The 24,862-nt window shown below is 44.2% G+C and overlaps 1 protein-coding gene across 1 annotated transcript in view; it reads left to right on the top strand.

Moving 5' to 3' along the window:
• MPRIP (myosin phosphatase Rho interacting protein) overlaps positions 1-24,862 on the top strand; it is a 564,937-nt gene that overhangs the window by 353,063 nt on the left and 187,012 nt on the right. The window contains exons 16-18 of the mRNA XM_086940861.1: positions 2,530-2,647; positions 9,287-9,446; positions 20,210-20,329. Coding sequence (XP_086796987.1) covers positions 2,530-2,647; positions 9,287-9,446; positions 20,210-20,329 — 398 coding nt within the window. The remainder of the gene's footprint in view (positions 1-2,529; positions 2,648-9,286; positions 9,447-20,209; positions 20,330-24,862) is intronic.

Genomic DNA, 24,862 nt, shown 5'->3' with positions numbered 1-24,862 from the left:
AATTGCAAACAACAATGATCTTCATTGCTCCACAGTGGCCAAGACAGTGAGGTGGTAGCTGGGTGTGTTACAAATGTCTTGTTAAATCCGCAAGAAGTTGTCATGCAAACCAAACCTGTTAATCAAATCATTGGGTCAGTTATTCCAGCTGAGCAGCACATCCTTATTTTTGGAAGCATTGCTCCTGAGATCAGACAATATGGTTATCTAAATCTCCCAGTCATGCATTGATATTCTAAAGGAAGCCAAACTTCCATTGAACTAGGGATTGCTATTTCTTCAAATGGAATAGATTTTGTTCATGGCACCAGCAAAAAAAGGGTCACAAATTCCCATCATTGAAGAGTTTTTAGAAGGCCTGAAGTAAACCGTCCCTCCTGTAAGGACATGGGCACCTGGAATAAAAACTTCTGAAATGTATTCCCAGTCCCCACTGTCTGCTTCAAAAAGAAATTACTCTGGGAATGAAATGCTAGTACAAGGCATCATAGGTAAGTTGGAGGTCCTGGAGCCACGAAGGGACAGGATACCTTTTTGACACTTATACCATAAGCCTATTATTAGGCTGCCTGTGATCAGCTTTTTTTTTTTAATTAAACTTTTTATTTTATTTTGACAACAACCGGGTACCATGGTACAAATTCACTTTAAGAAGTCCCCCCTCCAATACATACATTATCATATCGACATTTACCCCTTAATGGGATAGGGATCCATGCGGAGCCATACGTACATACAATTTCTAATCCGCAGTAAGAGACACCGCTATCTAGAGAACACAAACATGTTGCAACAGGCGGCTGGGGTCTGAAGAGAACAAGAACATCCCATCTAAGGGGGAGAATCGAGCACCTCCTCCGTCAACTGGGCCATCAGTGTTCGCCTTTCTTTCTGGAGCTCCACCGTCGGGGAGATGCAAATGTCCCCTCTGTACTTGTTCAATTTCCCCCACTTCTGATCCCAATTCTTGGGGCAACCCTGTTCCCTGAATACTGACTTTTTAGCAACCATGGCGGTGTCCATATTCTTTGCCCAGTCAACCAAGAGTGGGACCGCCTCCACCCCCCGTTTCTGTGCAATATTCCGTTAGACAATAATAAATCCCATTGAGGCCCACGCCTGTTTAGCATGTGTGAGGTCAGTCCCCCCCCAAATATTGAGTAAGCATAGCTGGGGAGATAACCCAAGGGATTTACCTCCCGCCCTCTCGAGTTGGCGGGCAATTTTGTCCCAGTAATCCTGAATACGTGGGCAGTCCCATAAAATGTGAATGAAAGTCCCCTCTTTGTTACAGTGTCGGAGACAAAGTGGATCAGGGCGCCTACCTAATTTGAACAATAATTTAGCATTAAAGTAGCCCCGGTGGAGGATCTTGAACTGGAGGAGCCGCATGCACATGGGGATGGCGACTTCTCAAGGTGAGGCTAATGTCATCCTCCATCTCTCCCAGATCGCTCTCCCACCCCCCACCTCAATTTCAGCATCGGTTCTGCACGGTTGTTGACCAGCTTCTTGTATGTAAGTGAGATGGCCTTGCGGTCCATGGGATCCAACATCAGCCGGTCTTCCAGGGGGGACGAGTCGGGGAGGGGTCCATACTTTGGCAGGGCGGAGGACACAGCGTGACTAATATGCAAGTATCTTAATGTCTCAGACGGAGCCAAATGGTATTTTGCTTGAAGCTCTGTAAATGAGGCAGTCTCCCCTTAACCCAGAGATCTCTGTGATCAGCTTTTTGAGGGTGCCCTGCAACATATGCTTGGACACTTCACCCTTGCTACTGATATATGGACATAGATATTGATCTGCTAGACTAGATCAGACTACAATTGCAAAGAACAAGAAGGAAAGAAAGACTTCAGATCGGAATTCTGAATTGGAGAAATTGGAAAGGTTTTGCTTTTTTAATTGATGAGCTTTGTAGAGAGGTGTGGTGCAGCGGCCAGGGCAGCTGACTTCAGAGCACAGGGTTCACGGTTCAATCCCCGGCGGCAGCTCAGCTCAACACCATTTGACTCTGGGCAATAGTTCACTTAATTTCCACGACGCCTTGAGATTTGTAAGGGTGAGTAGTTTGCTCTTTACAAATACGGATTTACATTTACATTTGAATATTATGTTACTTAGTAGATGGTTGTTAGTTAATAGAATTATCACGGACAGCCACAACAAGGTGCATGAGATTCCTGTTGATGGCTGCAACTGATTGCAGTTTGATTAACATAATAAATGCTTATTAATATGGTACAGGGTATTACTCATTTATTTTGTTATTAAATACACGCTATTTCATAAGACATACATGATTGAAGAAAGATACAGTGATGGAGGATTATATAATTTAAAGTATTAATTACAAATTATTTGAAAAAAGTACATTTGTCTTCTCACTAGTTGACATTGTGCTTCTTCAATTTCAATTTAAGTTGTCAAACTCTGAATTGTATTTTGGTACGTCAGGTGGTTCAATGAGCACTTGTAAGAAACAGCACCCAAAACATGTTTTTAAATATTTTATGCTCTTTTCAGCTATTGAAGCCATGAAGAATGCACATCGAGAGGAGATGGAACGAGAGCTGGAGAAAACACAGAGGTCCCAGATCAGCAGTGTGAATGCAGATATCGATTCACTCAGAAGACAGTATTTGTAAGTAATGTGCTGCTCTCTGTTATGTCTCTTAAAATTATCTTCCACGATTCACCATACATAATTCTGATTGAAAAAATCAACCTATTAGGAAAAAAGTTATATTTTAAGTTTATTATATGAAATTCAGAAATTAAGACTTGGGGCCTTATTTAAACATCGGCTGATACTTTGCTCTGGCACAACGACGAAATCTAAATCCCATAGGATATTATGGGATTTATATTTCAATGGACAGGATATATGTCCCCTTTGTGACGGTGTAACCAATCCTCCGATATCTAAATCAGGCCCTTATAGTGCTAGAGTATTTATCAGAAAAGCGAGATGCTTGAAGTTAAAGAGCTGACTAACTTGTTTTCTGGGGCCTGTTTTGGAACTATATTTTCAGTTGGCTCAACGTCCAGTAGTGTCTTTGTATGCCATGAGAAAATGGCTAGCTGCAAGCTATTACTTTAGACAGTTAAAAGCAAACATTGGTTGAATGTGAACTTGAACTCTTGGTCTTTAATTTTGTGTCTCAAATTACAAAGCAATGTAGTTTTCATAACATAAGAAAGCCCAACCCTTTGAGATACACAAGTGCCTTACACATACTAAATGCAGCCTTCTGAAAAAGTCAACTGGGAAGAACTTTCCTATGACAAAAAGCAATAAGATAACTCCTCATCGAGCCTTTGAGCTGAATAGAAAGAAAAGGTTGAAGGTTCACACAGATTCAAACCCACACATGCTCCTTACTTACGTATCTGTGAGAAAAAGTAATTGCACATGGATATGAATAGACGCGATGGATATGGTGGATGATGAATGCCAGGGCCGTACATGCTCCTAGATAAGTGAGAATGATGCAAAGTGGTAACAGTGGATAAGTGAGAATGATGCAAAGTGGTAACAGTGGATAAGATTGGGGTGATGAACATGAGTCACTGGTGTGCTGGAGGGCGGGGTAAAAGTTGATCAGCTGAGAAAGGGGGATACGGGTGAGATGAAGTGCTAGAACAGAATGTTGATGCTCGTATCAATGCTCGTAAAAGAAGAGAGCTTTGATAAGTGAGTTACCGTTCTCCTTATTTAACATACCATTCTGCAAGTCATTGCTGTAGGAAGCTGGGTTTCTGTTGCAGTAACCCCCCACTTCTTTCCAGACTACTGATGCACATTGACTTGATGTGCCCTGGGTCCCTTTCAATCAGGTTCTCAGGCCCTGTGTTCTTTCCCCAAAACTGTACCTTGTACCCCCAATCTCTGGCCACATGTCAGTCCCTTGTAAAAGGTACTATGGGTACCAAGGGCACTGTGGCCAGGGAAGGCCTCTAAGGGCTCCAGCACTTATTGTGCAAGCCTTAGAGGCCTGTACCTTTATACACACACACACTTTGCCATTGCAGGCTATGTGTTTTGGTGCAGAACAAAGTGAAGAGTCGACTTGGCACACATCCCTGGCATAGGGTAGCCACCGATCTAGCTGGGTGCACTATACTAGTGGTGTGGGTACAGGTGCATGAGCCCTGTACCCCTATTGTGTCTAAACCAATTCCTAGACATTGTAAGTGCAGTAATGCCATTAAGAGTATATGGTGCTGGGAGTTTGTCATTACGAACTCCACAGCACCATAATGGCTTTACTGAAAACTGGGAAGTTTGGTATCAAACTTCTCAGTGCATTAAACCCACACTGATGCCAGTGTGGGGTTTATTGAAAAATGCACTCAGAGGGCAACTTAGAGATGCCCCCTGAAAAACGACCAGCCTCTGGTGGATTCTCTGACAGGTACGCACCAGCCTGCCACCACAAGACATGTTTCTGGACCCCTGGTGTGGGAGCCTTCGCTCCCTGAGCCCAGAAACAAAGCTTTTCCTGGGAGGAGGTGGTCACACCTCTCCCAGGCCAGTAAGAGCCATCTTTGGCAGGGTAGCTTCAAAGGCCTTGCAGCCATTGTAATGCAACCCCCATCCTCTCCTGCTATTAGGAGCAGGCCCCCTTTCTGTCTCCCCTCTTTTTCGGCGGGAAGACAGGCAGGAAAAATTACCCAGCCATAAGGTGTGCCCACCTCTGCCAACCCCTCCCCTCAAGTGGGGGAGGCAAGGTGAAGCTCACCCTTAAGTGCCCGCCATCTTGCAGATGGCAGGCACTTCCCAATCAGGATTAGGGATTGTGATCACTCCCCCACGTGGGGTGAGCACACCAAGAGTGTAGTCACCCTAAGGTCAGTAGCCCATTGGCTACAGACCCAGAGACCCCTAAAATGCCCCCTAAATACAGTATTCATGGGGCAGCCCTAAACCAAGAAGGCAGATTCCCGCAACCTACGAAGAAGAAGGGCAAAGGAAGATGCCCAGCAGAGGAGACTGCAGAAAACAACTGACTTGGCTCCAGCCCTACTGGCCTGTCTGCAATTTCCAGAGATCCTGCGCCAGAAGACGCCTGACCTGCAGTCAGCGACCTCCAGAACCCTGTGAGGACTGACTTCCTTCAACAAAGACCAGATCTCCTGTGAACAGCAGCTCTGTTCAAAAGAAACAGCCAAGAAAGACTTTGAGCCTGCTGAGGACAAAGAAAGCCGTCGCCTGGAACCACCACTGCACCAGACGCCTACGGCCCAAGTCCGAGTGGCCCACCGGTCCCAGTGAGGTTCCCCAGCCTCCAGAGTCTGAGTCCACCGTGGGCTGACCCCTCCAGGACTTCCCAACCTCGCCTGCAGCCTCTGCACAGAGACCCACCCCAACCGCGAGTAGCCTGGTAAGGTGAAATCCGACCTCAAAAGACACCCCTGCATCCAGCCACCCTGTGCCCTGGAGAAAAGAATAGTAGAATCAAAAAATTCCCTTGCGAGATTGCTAACAAATCAGGCCCAAATGTTAATATTGGACATTACTATTAAACAAGTATGACAAAACATATATGTATGTATAAAAATTATACCAAATTTATTTGTGTATTAAAAACATAAACAATGCACAGTAAAAACAATTTAACATTCCATTGGCATAATATACTAAAAATTGTCACAGTTCTAGGTCATCTAAAAATTGTGAGCAAATGATACCAACCTAAAAAAAACCAGTACCATACAATTTATCAATTATAAGAACACAAAGGGGGGAGAGACGAACAAAAGACAGTGTAGTTTGTCATCAAAACTTGCACATCAAGTGTCAGAAATTCAAAAACCCAATCCTGGACACATTTGATTCTTGCAATACACAGGATAAGCTTGATTACTCGATTGTACAATTTGTTTGGCGTTGACGCGTTTCGATGGCTTATCTTTCAATATTATGCCATCTTTCTCAAGACTGAATAGAAGATCTCTCCTAATAGACGGCACTGGATGGTTGCCTTGTAGTAAAACGTCCTGTTAGTAAACATACTACAATCAGTATCTTTTGCAGCATTAGTGCAGCTGCGGGTGTAACAAGAGTGCATCCTTGACCCTGGGGGAACCCTTGTTCTTACCTCAGAATCTCAACCCCAAAGACTGAGTACCTGGTAACCGTTAACTTCATTTCTCTCCATAGGAACCTATTGACTGTTTTTCTCTGAAAAATGTTCTAAGTCTGGAGCTGATTTGTATGAAAACCTAAAAAAATACTACTGTTCAAAACTGATTTTACTTACCTTTTCTCTAGAAAATGTCCCAGGGTGCTATCTAGGCATATCACACTGAGTAGAACAAGTAACTTAAAAAGTAATCTAAAAAATAAAGGGTACAGTAATTTCAATACCTTAACTTACCTGTATTTCAAACAACTGCATTTGAACTTGTAAGCACTGCATAATATTTTGCAAAGCATTTATTTCACTTACCTGTGCCAGGCTTGGCTTGGTTCTAGAAATAAATTAACTTAATACTATTTTTGATACAAACAAAATTGGTCCGAGTTCAGTCTTTGAGTGTGTGACATCATTTGCTGATTGAGCGTGTACAACAAATGCTTAACACTACCCTCTGATACTGCCTTACTGCTCGCCCACACTACTACAAATAGAGAGTAAGGTGCTATCTACTTTTACCTCTGCCTACCTTTGGGGTTCCACTAGACTCTGTGCACACTCTACCTCATTTTGGTTTAGTATATACAGAGCCAGCTTACTACAATTGCACCTTATATTAACTCCTTTCTGTCATTTTGTGCTTATATACAATGGTTTTATATTTATTTGTACAGTTCTTTTTAATTTTCACTCCTCTAAAGTGGGTAATTCCAAAACATTTAAAGCGGCGGCTTACATTTTTTGCTTGAGAACCATTGTTCTTTAAGCAAAAGGTTAGAAGGGAGCCCTGTTACAGCCAACTTAGAGCTTGACATCGAAAGTAACCTGGGAGACTCTAATTAACTAGCATTGGCATAGCCAATAGGTCTTGCCTTTGGGACCTTATAAGTGTTTAGCCATGCAGTAAGGATATTGTGCTGCATAACTAAATGCTTGTTTTATCCCTGCTACCTTTGCTGTTCTCGAGAACTGTAGCCAAGAAGGACTTGTCCTTAGCCTTTCTAAGAGGCCTTGTCCCAATGAAGACATGGGGGTAAATGGCATTGTTTGGAACTCCTTGCAGAGATGCTTCTGGGAGCCGAGCACAGGTGACGTCACCTCACCACTCTCTGCAACTCACCCCATGGCACCGTTGGTGCATGAACACGTAGTGCCTTTCATTCAGGCTCTGGGGAGATGAGCGAGCAACTGCTGCTGCTGTCAATAGCACCGGCAGGCAGCCTAGTGAGCGGCCTCCGCCATGCTGCCTTCTGCTTGACTCTCGGGTTTGTGTCTGGCCACGGTGGCAGGCTCAGCGTCAGAGCATGTCTGCGGCACCCGCCTGAACGCAGGCGGGAGTTGGTGCGTGCACGAGGAGCGTCCCTGAGGTAACTCGTGAGAATGGGAGAAAGGAATGCCTTTTGCATGTTTGTCTCTCTCCGCTGGTCCTACCTAGGACTCTGCATATAATGCTTGGTGCTAGAAATCTATCCCGCTGTTAGAGCCAAGTAAGTGTCTTCTGGCCATCTTCCCCACTTGTCTAATACGTGCGCAGCCTGTCAGTGGAAATTGTGAAATCCTGCCTATGACGTTTCAGAGTTTTTTGTTAGCAGTTATCATCTAATTTTTTAACGTTTGTCTGCTTACAATGACTTCGGGGAAGTCCTTTACTGCAGTGTAAATATATATGTGGGTGCACCTTTGTGATTGCTGGTTTACTTTTTTTGCTGTCTAGAGTCATAATTTTAATACACCTTCCCTCGAGATGGGTCCAGCACTGGAGTGTAAAGAAAGCCCGTGCTCAAAATAGTATAATGTTTCACTTTAGTTTTTTTTTCCAGTTTGGAGGAGCACACAATAGCCTCCATGCATTTGGTGAGTTTGTGAAATGGATGATGTCTTATTGCCTCCTGGCAGGCGTCCACATTCTTCACTAAAATCTTTCTTTTTGTGTGCACTAATGTATTTTTAGCGTAATTGACTGCAGAGTACAGATGTGAGCAAGAAAAACTGGAAGCATTCAAGCAACCTAAAATCCGTAATGAGTGGATGACTAATCAACAGCATCTGGATCAAATACGATCTTACTCTAGACGACGACAATCAGACACGTTTGTTGTTGGATATTGACTGATCCAATTCCACAGTTAACAAGCAATGGCCGCGCGGCCGTGAAAGAGACACGGCTTTCGGGAGCGTGCACTCAACCTTGAGGACAGGAAAAGCTTGTGGGTAGCACTTTCAAAACCCTGCTTACTAAAAGTCGAGCAAGCAGCGCATGCGCTGCTCTAGGCTCAACATAAAAATGGTCATAGACCCAGTCAAACAAAATTTGATTTCGTCCACATGCCATCTACACTAACTAACACGCTTGATGTTAAGGTGTTGTCACTGGCTGCAGCGGCAATTTTCATAATGAGACCATAAGAGCTTTGGTCTGATTGTGCCATGATAACGTTGAAAGAGAAGTTGTAAGTCTCCATTTTACCCAGTGGATGCCAAGGTAAACTTGGAGCCAATCCCACACTCAGTGCATCTTAGTGGACTTGAATAGAACCCCTTAGTCTGCTCCATCCACAACTGTGTTTTAATGGAGAGTGGGAAAGGACACCTTTTCTCTGGTAAACATTAGAAACTGGATTAGCTAAGACCCTTTCTTTTGTGCAGTCCATTGCTCTGTGGGATTGGAACAGCTTCTCCATTGTATCACAGTTTGATGTGACTTTTGTTAACCAAAAGATGTAGGTGACTATTCTTAAATCTTCCCAGAAAACATTTTTGCTAATTTCTTCATTTATTTAGACGTGCTATATATGTAATTGAGAAGTAATAAGTAATTGACGGGCTTTGTCAATCCAATATTGTGACTCACAGGCTTTACATATGGTACTCACGTTTTTAATGTGTGAACTTAGCAAACCTTGATAAGAAGGAGTTGGACTGTAATTCCCTATCTTTAAGTATCACCTATGAATCATTGAATCCTTTTGGATTATGTAACTGTTTAATTATGAGTTTTAGGACCGTGTCCGCCATTGCTATACAAAATTGATGCAATCATCCAAAACACAATTGAATGAATAATTAAGATATATCACTCTTTTTAGAGAAGCAAAGTGAAAATGCAGTTCAGTGACTCTGTTGTGTATTGTCTCTTACAGAGAAGAGTTACAATCGGTCCAGCGAGAACTGGAGGTTCTTTCTGAACAGTACTCTCAAAAGTGTTTGGAGAATGCACACCTGGCTCAGGCCCTGGAGGCTGAGAGACAGGCTCTCCGGCAGTGCCAGCGAGAGAACCAGGAACTTAATGCACATAATCAGGTAAGGATTAGGATATTTAGAAGCTGAGACTTGATAACTTTAAGATGGGCAGAAGATGATATACCATGGTGCTCCAAGAGTATTTGAACTTGACATATTCTTAATCAAGGGTTCTTGTGTGCTTGAGATTGATTACTGGCTTTATTCATGAATTTGATCAATAAATGAAAGCATCAGTATGTCAATACTCCGGTTTTGCTGAAGGCTTTACTCTTTGTGTGGATTAGTCTACCTGCTTAACTCGTTTTTCTGTTCATTTGCTGATTAAAGCGGTGTAAGTATTTAAAGTTGGAAGTGAACTAAGTTATAACCAAATTAACAAAGACACTTCTTCTCAGTCTAGATTCACCATATCAAGACACAATTTCGGTCTTGGCAGTATGTGGTGAAATAACATGTAGAATACTGGACACACATGTAGATCCTGTCATTTAAATAAGTCATGAGGAAAAAATAATAGTTTCTGTATCTTTTAGTTTGCTAGTTGCCCAACTCTGCGTTTGAGGCAAATAGAATTTCATAACACACAATCTGTTTTGGGCTTAGATTCCTTAGTACACATTTATTGGGTTAATTTTAGAAAATTGATTATTAGAATGTATGGAATCTTAATTAGCAACAATAAAAGCCACCTCTGAAAACAAATAATACAGATCACATTTTTGCATAAGGTTAAAATAAGCTTTTAAAAGCTTAACTTTGATTCTTAAGTTCCCACTTGGGTTTTGTAGAGGGACAATTCTCTTCAAATTGTTAATGAAATCACAATGAACAGAGTTAATATCTGTTGATCTTTTTGAATAAGCTGTGAATGATCACGGCTGGACTTTCAAAACATTGCATGTGATTATTTCCTGTAAATGGCTTGAGAGACTCACTTGATGCAAGATGCAAAGGACACTCTCATCCCCAAACCAGGCAAGGACATTGAGAAATGTAGGACTGACAGATCAATTGGGTTGATTAATTGTTTCAAGGATCTTAGCTAAAGTATCTTCAAACTGATTGAAGTGATACCGCTCCTTCATCACAGTGGGTGACTGCTACCAGCAGGGGGCGTTGATCCCTTCAGATGATTTTTTTAGCTCACTATGGCCTACCTCGCAGAAAATTCCTGAACTATCATTCGGTGGTGAGAACGTTTGGAGACTTATGGCGAAGTGGCAGGCAGGAGTCACAACTGCATGGGGTCCTCGAAGCATTGGTAATGTGAGGCGCAGCTAAGCACTTGGTGAAATGGCTCTATAGAGCTTTGTTGGCCATGGTTCAGACACCCTCAGACCGAATGCGGGATATGTTGGGAGTACTATTAGGGAGAGATTTATAAGACAATGAATGGGAACGGGTACTGAAAAGCCCGAAATGGGTGTCTAGGATCACCAAATTTAGACTCCAATTCAACTACATCCACATGATATATTTAACACCTCATAGACTGCACATCATATATGGGGGAGGTCAGTTCCTGCCCTAGATATGGAGAGCGGGACGTGGGGTTCGCCCATATGTTGTGGTAGTGTTGTGCACTAATACAGGGGTACATTAACAAGACGCTGAACTGCACACTTCCCTGCTTAGCGGAGGTATGCCTGCTGGGACTGTTCTCCAGATAATGGGCGAGGAAGGTGTGCTCCAGATTCGTAGATCCGGCCCTGGTCCTAGCACGTAGACAGGTAACGCTAATGTGGATGTCTGCGACTGGACCTTCGGTGACAGCCCGGGAGAGAAGTGTGGACTTGTGAGCCAGGGCAAAAAAGAGGACACTAGAGAGGTAAGATGACCGGGGGACCCTCAGCCGCCCACTGGCGTACTTGTGGACAGAGGTAATGTGATTGGGATGCCAGGAACAATGTTTGTTCAGGTAGAGGGTACAGATGGAGCGTAGAGCGAGGATGGTGTTTTTTTCTGAATCTTTGAAGATGTATGTAGCCCAAATGTGGAGTGGACGAAATGGGCGGCTGGCTCCCCCCCCCCCCCCCTCCCTTTTTTCCCTTTTTTTTTCCTCCCCTCTCCTTATTCCCCCTTCCCTCCCCCTTTTAGGGAGTTTTGAGGATCCTTCACTTAGGCACATATGCTTAGCCCTTATGAGAAATTTGTCCCCAACATAGACAGTGTGGTGAAGCCACTGGACGACGCTTGTTAACCAGTTTCCCAGAGTTTGGGACAAACAGTTGAATTTTTGTTTGTTTGATATGTCGATTGGGGAGAAGATACATGTGACTCCCTAAAGCACACATGGATGTCGAGAGTAAGGAGTGATTGCCAGATAATAGATGGTCGAAGATTATACTTTAATGTACAAGTTTAATTAATTTGATGTGTTTAATGCTGACACCCCTGAAGTTGCCTCTGAAGATTTACAAAGGTAATGTCTGATGGATCCAATTACTACTCTTATCCCGCTGTAATGATATGTGACTTTTAAAAAACAATCAAGACTTTTTTTTTTTTAAGTGATATGCGACCTTATTGAACCCGACAAGTGGGGTAGACGAGGAGAACACAAAATAAATGAAATTGCTCACTCACTAGAAAAAGTTCCCGTACTTCTTAATCAACTAGATGCTGAGACAGCATTTCACAGAGTGAGTTGGGACTTTCTTACAACATACCGGCATAAAATAGGACTGTTCCACATAAATCAGGGTGTGGATTATAGCTGGTTATTGTGCTCTAGAGTCAAGGTTCCACTTTGGATGGTGAAGGACTTGCGATTGTTGCACTGAACATGGTGAAATGACTGACCATAAACTTTTGGACGAAAACCTCTCCAGACTTCACGACATTTATGATCTTTTGGCTTAACATACAGAATGAAGTTTACATACAAGTTGTCACAAGGAGCTATGCTTGTATGTCTTGTACTCTGGGTTTTTGACTGTGGATTGCGAATTTCCTTTCTGCCCTGGAGAGTGAATGGTAGCATTGGACTTGCAGTGCACATATTTTTACATTCCCATCTTGCCTACCGACAGGCATTACCCGGGAGACCAAGAGCACTTCCAGGCTGCCGTGCACTCTTTTGACCATACCAGCGCCCCACTGATGCTCGATCAAGGTAATGGCGGTGGCTGGAGCACACCTGCGGAAGTTGTGGATCCCTGTCTTCCCCAACCTTGACGATTGGCTGTTGAAGGAAGGCTCGCCCCTTCATTATCTCTCCCACCTCCAGATCATGGAGAACATCCAACATTCACTGTGGTTCACTTTCAACGTTCCAAAGTCACACCTGACTCCCTCTCAGATGCTCCCTTTCATTGGAACTGTCCTGGACATAGTACAGTCCGGGCCTAACCTCCTGAGCAGCAAGTCCAGGATATTCCTGCTAGCATACTGATGCTTCAGCCTTTATCCTGGATTTTAGTGAGACTGACTCTGAGGCTGTTGGGCCTCATGGCCTCCTCCATCCTGCTAGTGACACATGCCCCTTTGCATATGCGGACTCTGCAATGTGGGACCTGATGTTCCAGTGGGCGCATCAGGAGAATCTGTTCAACATGGTTCCGATCTTGGAGGGAACTGCAAAAGACCTGCAATGATGGCTGATTAACCATGATTGAGTCAGCGGCAGACCCCCCTCCCTTGTCTAGCCAGAGCGGACTACTGTAGTGACAGATGCATCACTCCTGGGCTGGGGAGGCCACTTGGGAGAGGTGGAGATTGGAGGACTCTGGTTTCCGGTCGAATCAAAACTCCCCATCAACCTGTTGGAGATTAGCTTTGAAAGGCTTCTTTCCTTCGATTGGGTAAGGCTGGTATAGGTGGTCATGGACAACACCTCTGCCTTGTGGTACTGCAACAAATGGCAGGGTGGGGTCCTGGGCCCTTTGTCAAGCGGCCCGCATCTATGTACATGGCTGGACTGTTCGAGTATTACTCTGATGGTTCAACACCTGACAGGCTCCCTGAACGCCATAATGGATGAACTTAGCTATCAATACCTAGAGGGTCACCCGTGGTGGTGCAAGATGTCTTTCATGAGTAGGGAGAACCTTGGTTAGATCTGTTTGCCACCACTGAGGTTGTGCAGTGTCAGCAGCCCTGCGCATTGGAGTTTCGAAGGCAGCATTTGCTCACAGACCCTTTTTATTTTGAGTGGAGCTTTGGCCTCCTGTACGCCTTCTTGCCGATACGACTCCTGCCCAGAGATCAAGAAAATCAGGAACTACCGGACCCAATCATTCTTGTGGCTCCTCAATCGGCACAGAGAGTCTTGTATGCCGATCTTCTCAGCATGAGCATCGTTCCTCGGATCAGGCTGCCCCTTCGGGAGGCTCTTCTGTTGCAGCAAAAGGAGCAGGTTCTGCACCCACAATGGGCACCATCCGCCTTTATGCGTGAAGATCGAGTGTTGACAATTGACAGACCATTCATTATGCCACTGTGGGATCGTAACCCGCACAATTTGAGCCACTACACTACTTCACTTGCTATCAAGACCGCTTTTCTAGCAGGGGCGGCTCCTCCACTAGGGTGGAGGAGCGTCGGCCCACTGCTTTCTCTCAGTGCGAGAAGCAGAAACATAAAATGGTAAAACTACCATTTTATGTTTCTGCTCCTCGCTCTGCGAGAAAGAAGTAGTGTTTGGTTGTTTGGGGCAGCTCTACGAGCAGGACTGGGCAGGGGAGGAGTGTTGTGCCCACTCCTGAGTGAGCCTGACTTGTTTGTTCAGGCCTCTGGGGCCGCCCAGACCAGTCATGCGCACTCTGCCCTTTCTCCATGCAAAGCGTTACAAAAGGGGGTGGTGATAAACAGAGCATCTGAACCAATCAAACACTCACACCCAGTCAACAGATCTGGATTTAATCCATCACCGTTCTTTAGCCCACTCTGCCACCCCAGTTCAGACATGGACATATGCAAATCAGTCTGACCCTGTGCCTCATGGGAACAGTCCAGCCCGAACTGCCAAGCCATGCCTTCCCTGGACCGGAAACAAGCTTCCTAGGACCGGTTTCTGGCATTCCAGCCGTCTTCAGCCAGGCTTGCTTGACTCCAGTGGCAAAGCGAGCCAGGGACTCACGTCTGAGCATACCCTGCTTTGTTCGCCATAAGTTGGCAGGGTTTTCCGCTCAAGGCCTTTACCACGAAGGCATTGCCTGCATACACTGATACCACGCATAGCCTTCACCACGCATTTTTAGGTCTTGCTTAGGCAGCGCTAGTGCTGCTTAGGAGATGACCTCTTGGAATCACTCAGGACTTTTTTGGAAACTCGTGCGTGTACTGCACTGTTTCCAGTGAACACTCGTGTATGTCAGGCCTCCACCTTGCGGGAGCGAGCAGTGGCGCCATCAGTTCCCAATTATCGCACCCGCGCTGGTCGCGTTAATTGCAAACAAATGGCGGTCGCGTTCACTTTTGCGGCTGTTTGTTCTCTCTGTTCCCTCTACCTCGCATTCAGTACGCCCCTCTACCCTTTTTCCCATTTCATCATGTGTACTGACACAGTCAGCATCCTTCTGTATTTATTTTGGGCTCTTTTCTTGGCCCATTTCTCTGTTTATCTCTCTTTTAGCATTTGTTCTCTCTTTCTTGAGACAGAACCTCGCTCACTTTCCTGTCTCTCATTATTCATTCTCACTTTCTATCTCTCTCTTTGTCTGTCTTCCTCTTTTGTCACCATCCTTTCTCTCTCCCTCACACTCTCTGTTCCGTCTTCTTCCGTTCTGTCTCCTCTTTCACACACACTCTTTCTGTGCCCTTCCAGCACTTTCTCCGTGTCCTAGGACGATCCCGGCCCCCCACCCCCCTCCCAGTTCCAGGTTGTGGAAGTAGCATGCACAGCCACTGATGACTTAAGTGCAGGTAGGACCCCAGTGTCCATCAACCCCTCACCCCACGCTGACCTCTACGCACATCTGTCACTCTTTGTAGTAAATACTGAATTCCAGCCTTCTACCCGAGCTGGCTCGGTGAGGAAGTGTACGTGTGAATGTGTGTGCTGGGGTAAGCGGTCTAACTAAGCCTCTCAGAACAATCACTAGTACACAATCAAAGGTGCACTTGCACACCAACATCGTCTGGCAGGGGTGGTGCCGGTGAAAGACAATCTGAGTGTGAGCTGCATGTGTTTCATGGTGTGCTGAGCACTCAGTCTCAGCGCTGTCACACCCGGGGCTCTCAAACCACGAGTAAAGCACTTCTGGGCCTCTAACACTTTCACAACATTCAAGTGCTTTGGCACCCAGCACTCTTCCCCACACCATCACTCCACAACACCTACACTTACTCGCACTTAACAAGCTCCCAACAATTGCACTGTCTTACACACAGCACTTTCAAAACACCGTTGCCCCCTCTCACTGGCCACCCTCACAGCACCAAAACTCTACATTCAAAGAAAGTCCATAGGCAGTCTTCATGCACATCCAATTAGTATGTTTTTTTTCAAAACTTCCAATTCCTAAATCCAGATCACATCACAAAAGTCAATCCAGGCTACGCATTTCGTGCACACTGGACATCGTCAGGGCTCCAAACTTGCAGCTTCGTGAATAAATTGATTTCCTGCCTGGTGCCCATAGCTCCCAGAGAAAGAAGGATGTTCTTGTTTCATTTTGATTAATGTTTTAATCATTACCTCTGAATTTGATCTTTCTCCTGCTCCTCCCACTTTTCTCTACGAGCATTTATCCTCTTACAATATTTCAGAATCTTTTACTGGTCCTCCATTTTGCCTGGGTTTTTATACTGGCTTATATCTCTATTCATTGGCTCCCACTTGCCCATCTCTTCCTCAAACCTCCTCAGTTCCCATTTCCAGGTCTCAGACTAGCATCATCTGGCTTCCTTTTCTACTTCCCACCAAAGTTTTTCACATTTTCTTTAATTTCCTGTTGCCTTCTTAGTCATTTAACTCATTAGTCCCGAACAGCTTTAGGACTGCTTCTTTCCCTTATATGCCTCAAGTACATACAGTGTTTTTTGTCTGCAAATTCACTGTTCAGTTTTCTTTTTGTTTTGCATTACCCCGTTCTGTTAAGTATTTTTCTGCAGGTTGTGCTAATTATTTCCTCGATTCCTTTTTATCACCCAGACAGTTACAAATGCCATAATGATTTCTTAAATCCCCTCTTCTGTCAAACACATTCCGTTTTCTTCCAATGACAGTGCCAATGATAACAACATGGTACAAGGATGTTGCTTGTTGTTATTCTAGCACACTCTCCAAGATGGACTTTGATTGTATGATGGTGGAAGAGCTACCCTAAATCATCATTGCCCTTGTTCCTGATTAATTGTGGAATGTTGTGTCCTCAACCCATAAATCGCTGGTGTGCTCCTACCTTTTCCTTGTCATTCTGCTGGTTTTCCTACGTGCTCCTCAAACAACTCCTCATTCAGGCTTCTTTTCAAACCCTTAAGAAGATTCTCCCACCCTATTTAACAGTCTCAAGCAATGGCACTTGTCACTACTGTGTGGCTACTTCACTCTGAACAGTCAGCTACATATGGTTATAACAGCCCAGTGGTGTCTTAGGATGTATATAAATAACTTGGGCTGGTTGGCTGCCTCTTTCCGTATGGCAACTCAAGTGACAGTAATGTGCAAATGGTGTATAAATATATTCCTCCATTACAACTGTTTGGTGCTTGTCTGATATTACTGAGGCCTTTCTATTAAGCCTACTATACATTCAATGATGCAATGCAATATTTGCACTACACAGTATTATCCCACTTCTTTGCTGCCAGCGACGAGAAATGCCTTATGTCTTTGGGTTGGAGTCCCTTAAATGTGGGCCTTTTCTAAGGTGAACTTGATGTGGCGTAAAAGTGGCACGTTTATGAAGGTTCTAGATTGAAAAATGTGCATAGTACATATGACATGAAGTCTATTTGATCTTAATGAAATACACACTACTTTCCAACTCTGGGTTAGTATTAGGAAAACGTTTCTTAAGAAATCAAAACAAAAACAGCCGTAAACTCTCCAATCTTAGCTTCTGTATCACACAGTACTATGCGTAATTTTCATAAGATTTTTATTTTATTACTCTCAGCAATTACTTATACATGTGATGTTTTCAACATATACTCATTACTAACAAATTATCACCATAACTAATTTTCATTTAAATACTAGTGAGCTGGCTGGTCATTGGTGGATGAGTGGGATTGAGAGATGAGACCAGCAATCAGTTGTTTGTACAAATGGTGTGCTCAACATGTGATTAAAGGACAAGTTACTTGCCCTCAGTGATGCTTTATCTGGTAGAGACTCTATTTAGCCGCAGATTCCTTACTTTGGAATAATCCTCAGGCATCAGACTGGATCTTGAAAGTTTCAAGCAATACCCCTGTGCATCAGTAGGTGCTGATATACTGGTGTGTATTGCTATGGCCCTCAGAAGGGTGACCTTACTGAATCAATTTGCAAAGCTGGGAGGATGGGATGATCGGTAAGGAATCTGTGGCTACATAGAATCTACCAGATAAGGCTTTACAGAGGCAAGTAACTTGTTCATCTAATAGAGACTTCTAGCTGCAGATTCCTTACCTCAGAATAGACACCGAATCATTACCTCCTGGGAGGTGAGTCTGCTAAAAGGATTAAGCCAAAAGGGCCTGCAGGATCAACAGGACACAGTGCCCATCACAACAGACTTGACCATCCAGACAGTAATACTTTGTGAACATGTATAAAGATGCCCATGTTGATACTTGACATATGTCCAGGACAGAGACTCCGTAAGGAGCTAACGCAGTGGTTGCAACCTTGGCTGAGGTAGAATGAACACTCAAACCCTCAGGTGGTTGCTTCTCAGTCAACGTTTGGAAGATCTTAATGCAGAGCAGTATCCAGTGTGAGATGGCAGTTCCTGCACTGCCTTCCCTTTCTTTCACAACATACCCTACTAAGAATTCGTCGTCCACCCAGGAACTAGTGTACAATCAAGGTAGAATGACCACTGTTTTTGGGTCTAGGTGGGGGGAGTCCCTCCTCTTTTTTAGAAGGATGAAGCGGAGCAAAGAAAGGAGACACGGTGATGCTTTGGTTTAGGTAAAACAATGTTGCAACCTTCGAAGAAAGGAGGCGCGGGTCTTCAAGACAAGCTTGTTTGGGTAAACAATGATATGAGGTGTGTGCACACAGGTTGTATGATGGAACAACGTATTCCGTTGTAACACATGCCTTTATCACGCCTGCCTTACAACGCAAATGCCTTTACCACTTATTTTGTTGTAAAGCATGTATGGTAAAGGCCTTTGTGTGTTAAATGTTTTCCCTATCCCCTGCCCTCAGTCCTTAAGCTGGTTCCCTAAACCCAAATTCTAGACCCTTCCCTAAGCCTTAAATCAACATCCCCAGCGCGACCCCCCTCCCGGTTAAAAAATTCCAGACCTTTCCCGAAACCCTAAATCTAGACTCCCAGCGTGACCCTCACCCTGTTAAAAAAATACCCGACCTGTCACTAAACCCTAAATCTAGAACCCTGCGCAAAGCCCTCCTAGCCTCCAGACCTTTTAAAAAATACCCGGTCCCCACCCTGAACCCTAAATCTGCCCACAGATCCTTTAAATTTTCAGTACGAGGAAACTCTTGTGAGGCCCTGCACACCTCGTCAAGAGAAAGTGGAAGGACCTCTTCGCTCCTCTAACGATGCTGATAGCCTTTACCACGCTGGAGCCGTTACCACCATATGCCCTTACCATGTACATTTAAAAACAAGCATTTGCAATGCACTAGGTCTCGCATTTACGCAAGTTTAAGCTATTGCCATTGTAAACGGCAATCTTTTTTATCTAGGTTTTAAAAACAAAAACAAAAATAAAAGGCATTATTTGCAATGCCAATAGCTCAAACTCGCGTAAATGCGAGACTTATTGCATTGAAAATGCTGTTAATTATGGGTTTTTTTCCTGAAGGTATAACATTTTTTATAATTGTCAGGCTTAACAAATTCTTTGCTCCCAAGAGACGTTGCAAGAGACGAGGTAATGATTAAAACATCAAGGAAACAAGAACATCCTTCTTTCTCTGGGAGCTATGGGCACCAGGCAGGAAATCAATTTATTCACGAAGCAGCAAGTTTGGAGCCCTGACGATGTCCAGTGTGCACGAAATGCGTAGCCTGGATTGACTTTTGTGATGTGATCTGGATTTAAGAATTGGAAGTTTTGAAAAAAAACATACTAATTGGATGTACATGAAGACTGCCTATGGAGTTTCTTTGAATGTGGTTACTATGAAGCAATAAGCTTGTGAAAATTGTCAAGTCAAGTAATTTGTATAGCGCGCTACATACCCAGAGGGTCTCAAGGCGCTTGAGGAGGGAGGGGAATTACTTGTCGAATATCCAGGTTTTAAGTTGCTTTCTGAATGCTAGGTGGTTTTGAGTGAGGCGGAGGTGAATGGGGAGTGAATTCCAGGTTTTAGCCGCCAGGTAGGAGAAGTATCTTCCTCCCATGGTGGTTTTGTTGATGCGTGGAACAGCAGCAAGGGCTTGGTTGGAAGAGCGTAGCTGGCGGGAGGGGGTGTAGAAGGAAACTCGCGTGTTGAGGCATTCGGGTACTCTTGGATTGAGGTTATAGTTTGGAAGACAAACGGCCCAGTGGCGGTGGGACTACTGAGAGCAGAGTGCGCTTCAACCAAAAAGTGACTGATGACCAGTATAACGCACCAGTCTGCACGCTTCTGAGCCCTCACCGATTGTTGATTTGTTTGACAAATTAATTTATTGTAATTTTAACCATAGTTTTTATTGTTGATCACCTGTATTCAATCTTTCAATTTGTTCTATCTGTATTTTTGGCAGGAGTTAAATAACCGCCTGGCTGCGGAATTCACGAGATTGCGCATGCTACTGACTGGAGATGGGAGTGGAGAGGCTGCTGGATCGCCTCTAACACAAGGGAAAGATGCCTATGAATTGGAGGTGGGTATCTCAAACTTTAAATTTAAAACTATTATGTACAAACTGTGAAACCCAGAGTAAAGTAAAATAAAATGCTCAGCACTGCATTGCAAGCATTTCGAAGGAACACGTATGTATGGTGGTACAATTATCCCTGTCGCCAGTGTTTACATTGTTTAAAGAATAATTCTTGGAGCTCAAAGTTTTGCTTAGCCTGCAGCCAGGACTATCAACGGTCTGGAGCTGAAAACTAAGGCTGCATAGTCTTGATTCCACCTGATGCCTCATTAATCCACCACTAGGCAATCCCTGCCCATCTGTTGCAAGTTCTTTTTCATCCCTGCTTTCTCCCTTTATCACTACTTTACCATCTTTCTAACTTCCTCCTTTCGTGTTTTTTTCACTCTCTTCCTCTCTCTCTCTAGACCAAAGTCTGTAAAGGAAAAAAAAATAAATGCATGTCCCCAAAAATGAGTGCGAGTGGGCCCCACTTGCAAACACTGGCCCAAATTAAGCACTTGCTGTCACTAACGTCAGGCAAAGTGAGCCCAGGAGCTTGTTTGTTTTCAGCTTGGTGTAACTGTCGGGCTAGACAAATATAGTAGATGTTACACTGGATGCATATTTGACAGTGGTTACCTGCATGGAATAGGCAACTCTGTAACATTTTGACAAGTGGGCTCCACATCACGTGTAAGACCTCCAGCCAATTTGTGATTTTAGCTAAAAGCACTTTGCTTGTGAGGTTTTAAGCTCATAATGAAACTACAAGGCCCACAATCGAGCATTGTGCTGGCTGAAAAGCCAGGGATGGCAGGTAATATCTAGTTTCATAGTGCCATGGCAGACGTTTGGAATGCACAATAAAACTTAGCTTCTGCTTGCAAGCAAACACAGGTTAAACAGCCCAGTGGATACGGGGGCTGAGATAGCCTTTCAGATGAAAATGCAATCATCTCAATGCTAAAGGGCAAATATTAGCACACCTTGGGAAATCTGCAAAACACATGGTTTACCAGGACAAAGCAAGAAGCAGCCGTTAAAGTTTCTAGGGACACTGTTAGGAAAAATAATATTATATGTCACCCCCTCTACTTGGGCTCATCTTATGGGTGTGTGTAATTTAGGTGGTGCGCTGAAAACAGGTTTGTAATGTGCCCTGTGTTGAACAAGTTTTGCACATGCTGCAGGTGCTGGCCTGTGAGGGCCGCCAGTGTTTCTAATGGTATAGTCTGGCTTATCCCGAATCGATTCAATAGCTAGGACTCTTATCATCTGGGAATATATTTCTGAACATGGAGAGGTTTAGCCTCTCTAACTGGGTGCACGTATTTCAAAACACATGTGCATGTAAAGCCTGCATTATGTGGCAGTAGGATACCACACGCGTAAATTAAGTCTAGTTGGATTCCAACCCCAAGTTTGCACCAGGCCCATTGAGGGGCATGTCACATTACGTCTGTGATGGAAAGAAGGGCGAAACCAGCTGGAACTCAGATCCACAACTAACATTGAGCGGGATTGGGAATCCGACTGGCCTCGTAAAAAATGCTGACTGTGTCTTGGTGTAATCTGCCAACATCGCATCTGGGTTAAATCCATCATTCTTTTGCTCACTATGCCACCCCAGTTTGGACCCAGCCATATGCAAATCAGTCTTGACCCTGCTCCTCATGGGAACAGTCCAGCCCGAGTTGCCAAACCGGGTCCAAGGTACGGCTATGCTAGCCTCCTTACTCCTGCTGAGACGAGCATAGCCGTACCTTGGACCATTAGGTCTGGCCTACACAGACGTACCCGCCTGTGCCCTTTCCCCTCCAACCTTGCATGACCGTACCTACGGCCCCTTGGGCACCCGTTGACCGGGTTGGAAGTATCACCGGTGTCTAGAACCTTTTATCGCGCCCTTAAAGCCCTGAAGAGTCACAGGCTTCATCCTGTTGACGAAACACGTGTCGGCTGGCATTGTATTTTCTGAAAAAAAAGAATAAGAAACCTTCATAAACCAAGCGCTTCCTACATCTCCGGTGTTAACCTTCATTTTATGTGTCACATCTCTCAGTATCAACACTGTTTATCTTACACGTGTGTCCAGTACCTGTTACATGTTTTTGCTTGTGTCAAGGATCTTAATTCTTGACTGTTTGCGATGTTCAGGGTATTCCTCAGCACTAGCTGCACCGTGAAAATTTGTACAAATCCTTTACTTACCGACTATTCATACATACAACTGTTTGAGCGCCAACATCCTGTTCTAGCCAAAACCCTGCTTAGGCCCTCATCTTGAATGCAAAGTTGTTTGGCATCTTCTTTTTTGCCTTCTTTGGCTATGCACAGCCTTGCAGGGACAACACATAAGGGTGATCTTTTTCTCCCTTTCAGTCTATTTATGTTTGCCATATCAGCCATTACTTTTCACATCACCTGTTATTATGCGTTTCTTGAAAGGGCTGACCAACATGTTCCTGCTAACACTTTTTGTGGTGCAGCAGTGGGACCTTAATTTGCTTCTCACTTAACCAATTTGCACTCCCTTTTAACTGATGCACAGGTCCTTTACGCCTGCTTACCATAAAGACTGTATTCCTGATTGTCATTACTTCTGTAAGGCGAGTGAGTGATCTGCAGGCCCCATCCGTCTAAAAGACATGCACTGATTATTCCCCGCATAAATTTGGTCCTCTGGACGAAAGCGGCTTTTCTGCCAAAGGTAGTTGTGTCCTTCCATATTGGGCAATTGATTACCTTGCTGGCCTGCTATACTCCACCTCACTCATCTAAAGAGGAAGAAAGCCTCCACCGTACCTAAGTGGATCCTCAGTTTTTACAGTGATCGGACCAGAGACCATTGTATGGACTGTCAACAGTTTGTGGGCTTCTCTGGTGCCAGATAGGGAAAAGCAGTGCACAAGAGAACTATCTCCCGATGGATTGTGCTATGTATTAAAATATGCTATGGGCTAGCCAAAAAGAAGCCCCCAGAAGGCTTGTACACTTATTTCACCAGAGTGAAGGCTGCTACCACTGCTCTAGCGCGTGGTCTACCAGTCTTGCACATCTGCCAGGCTGCTATGTGGGTATCCCTCCACATGATCATGAAGCACTACTGCCTGGATAGCAAGGTCTGGTGTCATGGGTATTTTGTTTGATCTATCCTGCAGGATTTCCTTGTCTGAGCCATTCCACAGGCCCACCTTTGTCCGGTGGGGTCATTCCTCTGAGTGTGCTGCTCTCCCTGAAAGGGACACATAACTATGCTTTCTGGATCTTATTTAAATTACTCACAAACTATTTATTTATTGTTTGTTCACAGGGTCTACAAAATATGATTAAGAAGTGGGAAAAGGTAATATGAGAAAATAAAGAATAGGTAGTGGAGGAAAAGATTGAAATAAGTGAAAGTGTCCAGAACATTAGCAGGACAGGCAAAATTAAACCACTGGAACACTGGTTGGAGGGAGTCATCAGAGCCTGCCGAAAATCATTCCATGGTATTTGTGTGGAAAAAAGCAAGCTCTTCCCTTTAGGAAAACCTAGTGCTTCCCATTAAGATTGATTCATGTTTTCCTAGGAACATCTTGATCATACCAGATGACTTGCAACCCAAGTACTGTGACCTCCTTCACAAACCTCAGAATGGCATTCTGCCCAGGAAGTTTGATTTGTTTCTACTTCTCTTAGCTTAATTTCCTTCTCACTGAAAAGAACATCCTTCTGAAGCGAATGAGAGTGTATATCACCGTTCTGCACTAACGGGTCATTAACACCAATACCTCCTTTTGTTTGTCTCTGGGAGTTCTGACCAGAACAGGGCAAAGTTCGGTTTCATTGTTCCTTCATCAAAGGTCTAGTGAAGAGTCATAACAAACCATTCCCTTTTTGTGTTTTTTATATTAATTTAGTGACAAAGTGAAATTCAGACGAAAACATCAGGGTTACTCCAACATAATTAAAAGCTAATCACGATGTAACTGCTCCACATGACTCCAGTGGTTGCAGTGACATCTGTGAAGCACAGATCAGTGTGATTCAGACCCTAATTTGTAAAGCAGGGCGATCTGTTGACCTTGCACCCAGTACAGGATGGGGGCAAATGAATCTAGCGACACACAGTGAGGTACCCTGATAAAGACAGTAAAGGGGGTGATAGGAGGTAGGGCTACCTGCATAATAAAACTTCCAAGCTTGAATTAATTGGGTTCCTAGGTACCACAGGGCTGTAACTGCAGAACTTACTGAAATATCTGTCCTGCAGTGTTTGCATTTTCTTGTTAAAAATATCTGTGATCAATATAGCATTCATCAAAGAGCTGTGTATCGACAAAAGTACCTGATCACATCTGTCTTGACTGACATGCATCTCACTATATAACAATTGTGCCATGTGATCAAGACTTCTAGCCAAAGATTCCTGACTATAGAATCTTACCCAGGAATCAGGCTACTCCTCCGCCTCCTCATAATATGCTTCTGTGTATGAGATGTCATCGAATCCAAACACCAAGTGCATTCATCCTCCAGTCTGACTCTTCATTTTGCAAGTGAATGAATCAA

The sequence above is a fragment of the Lissotriton vulgaris genome, chromosome 10, assembly GCF_964263255.1.
Source record: "Lissotriton vulgaris chromosome 10, aLisVul1.2, whole genome shotgun sequence".
Lineage (NCBI taxonomy): Eukaryota > Metazoa > Chordata > Amphibia > Caudata > Salamandridae > Lissotriton > Lissotriton vulgaris.
This window is presented reverse-complemented; position numbering and strand designations above follow the sequence as displayed.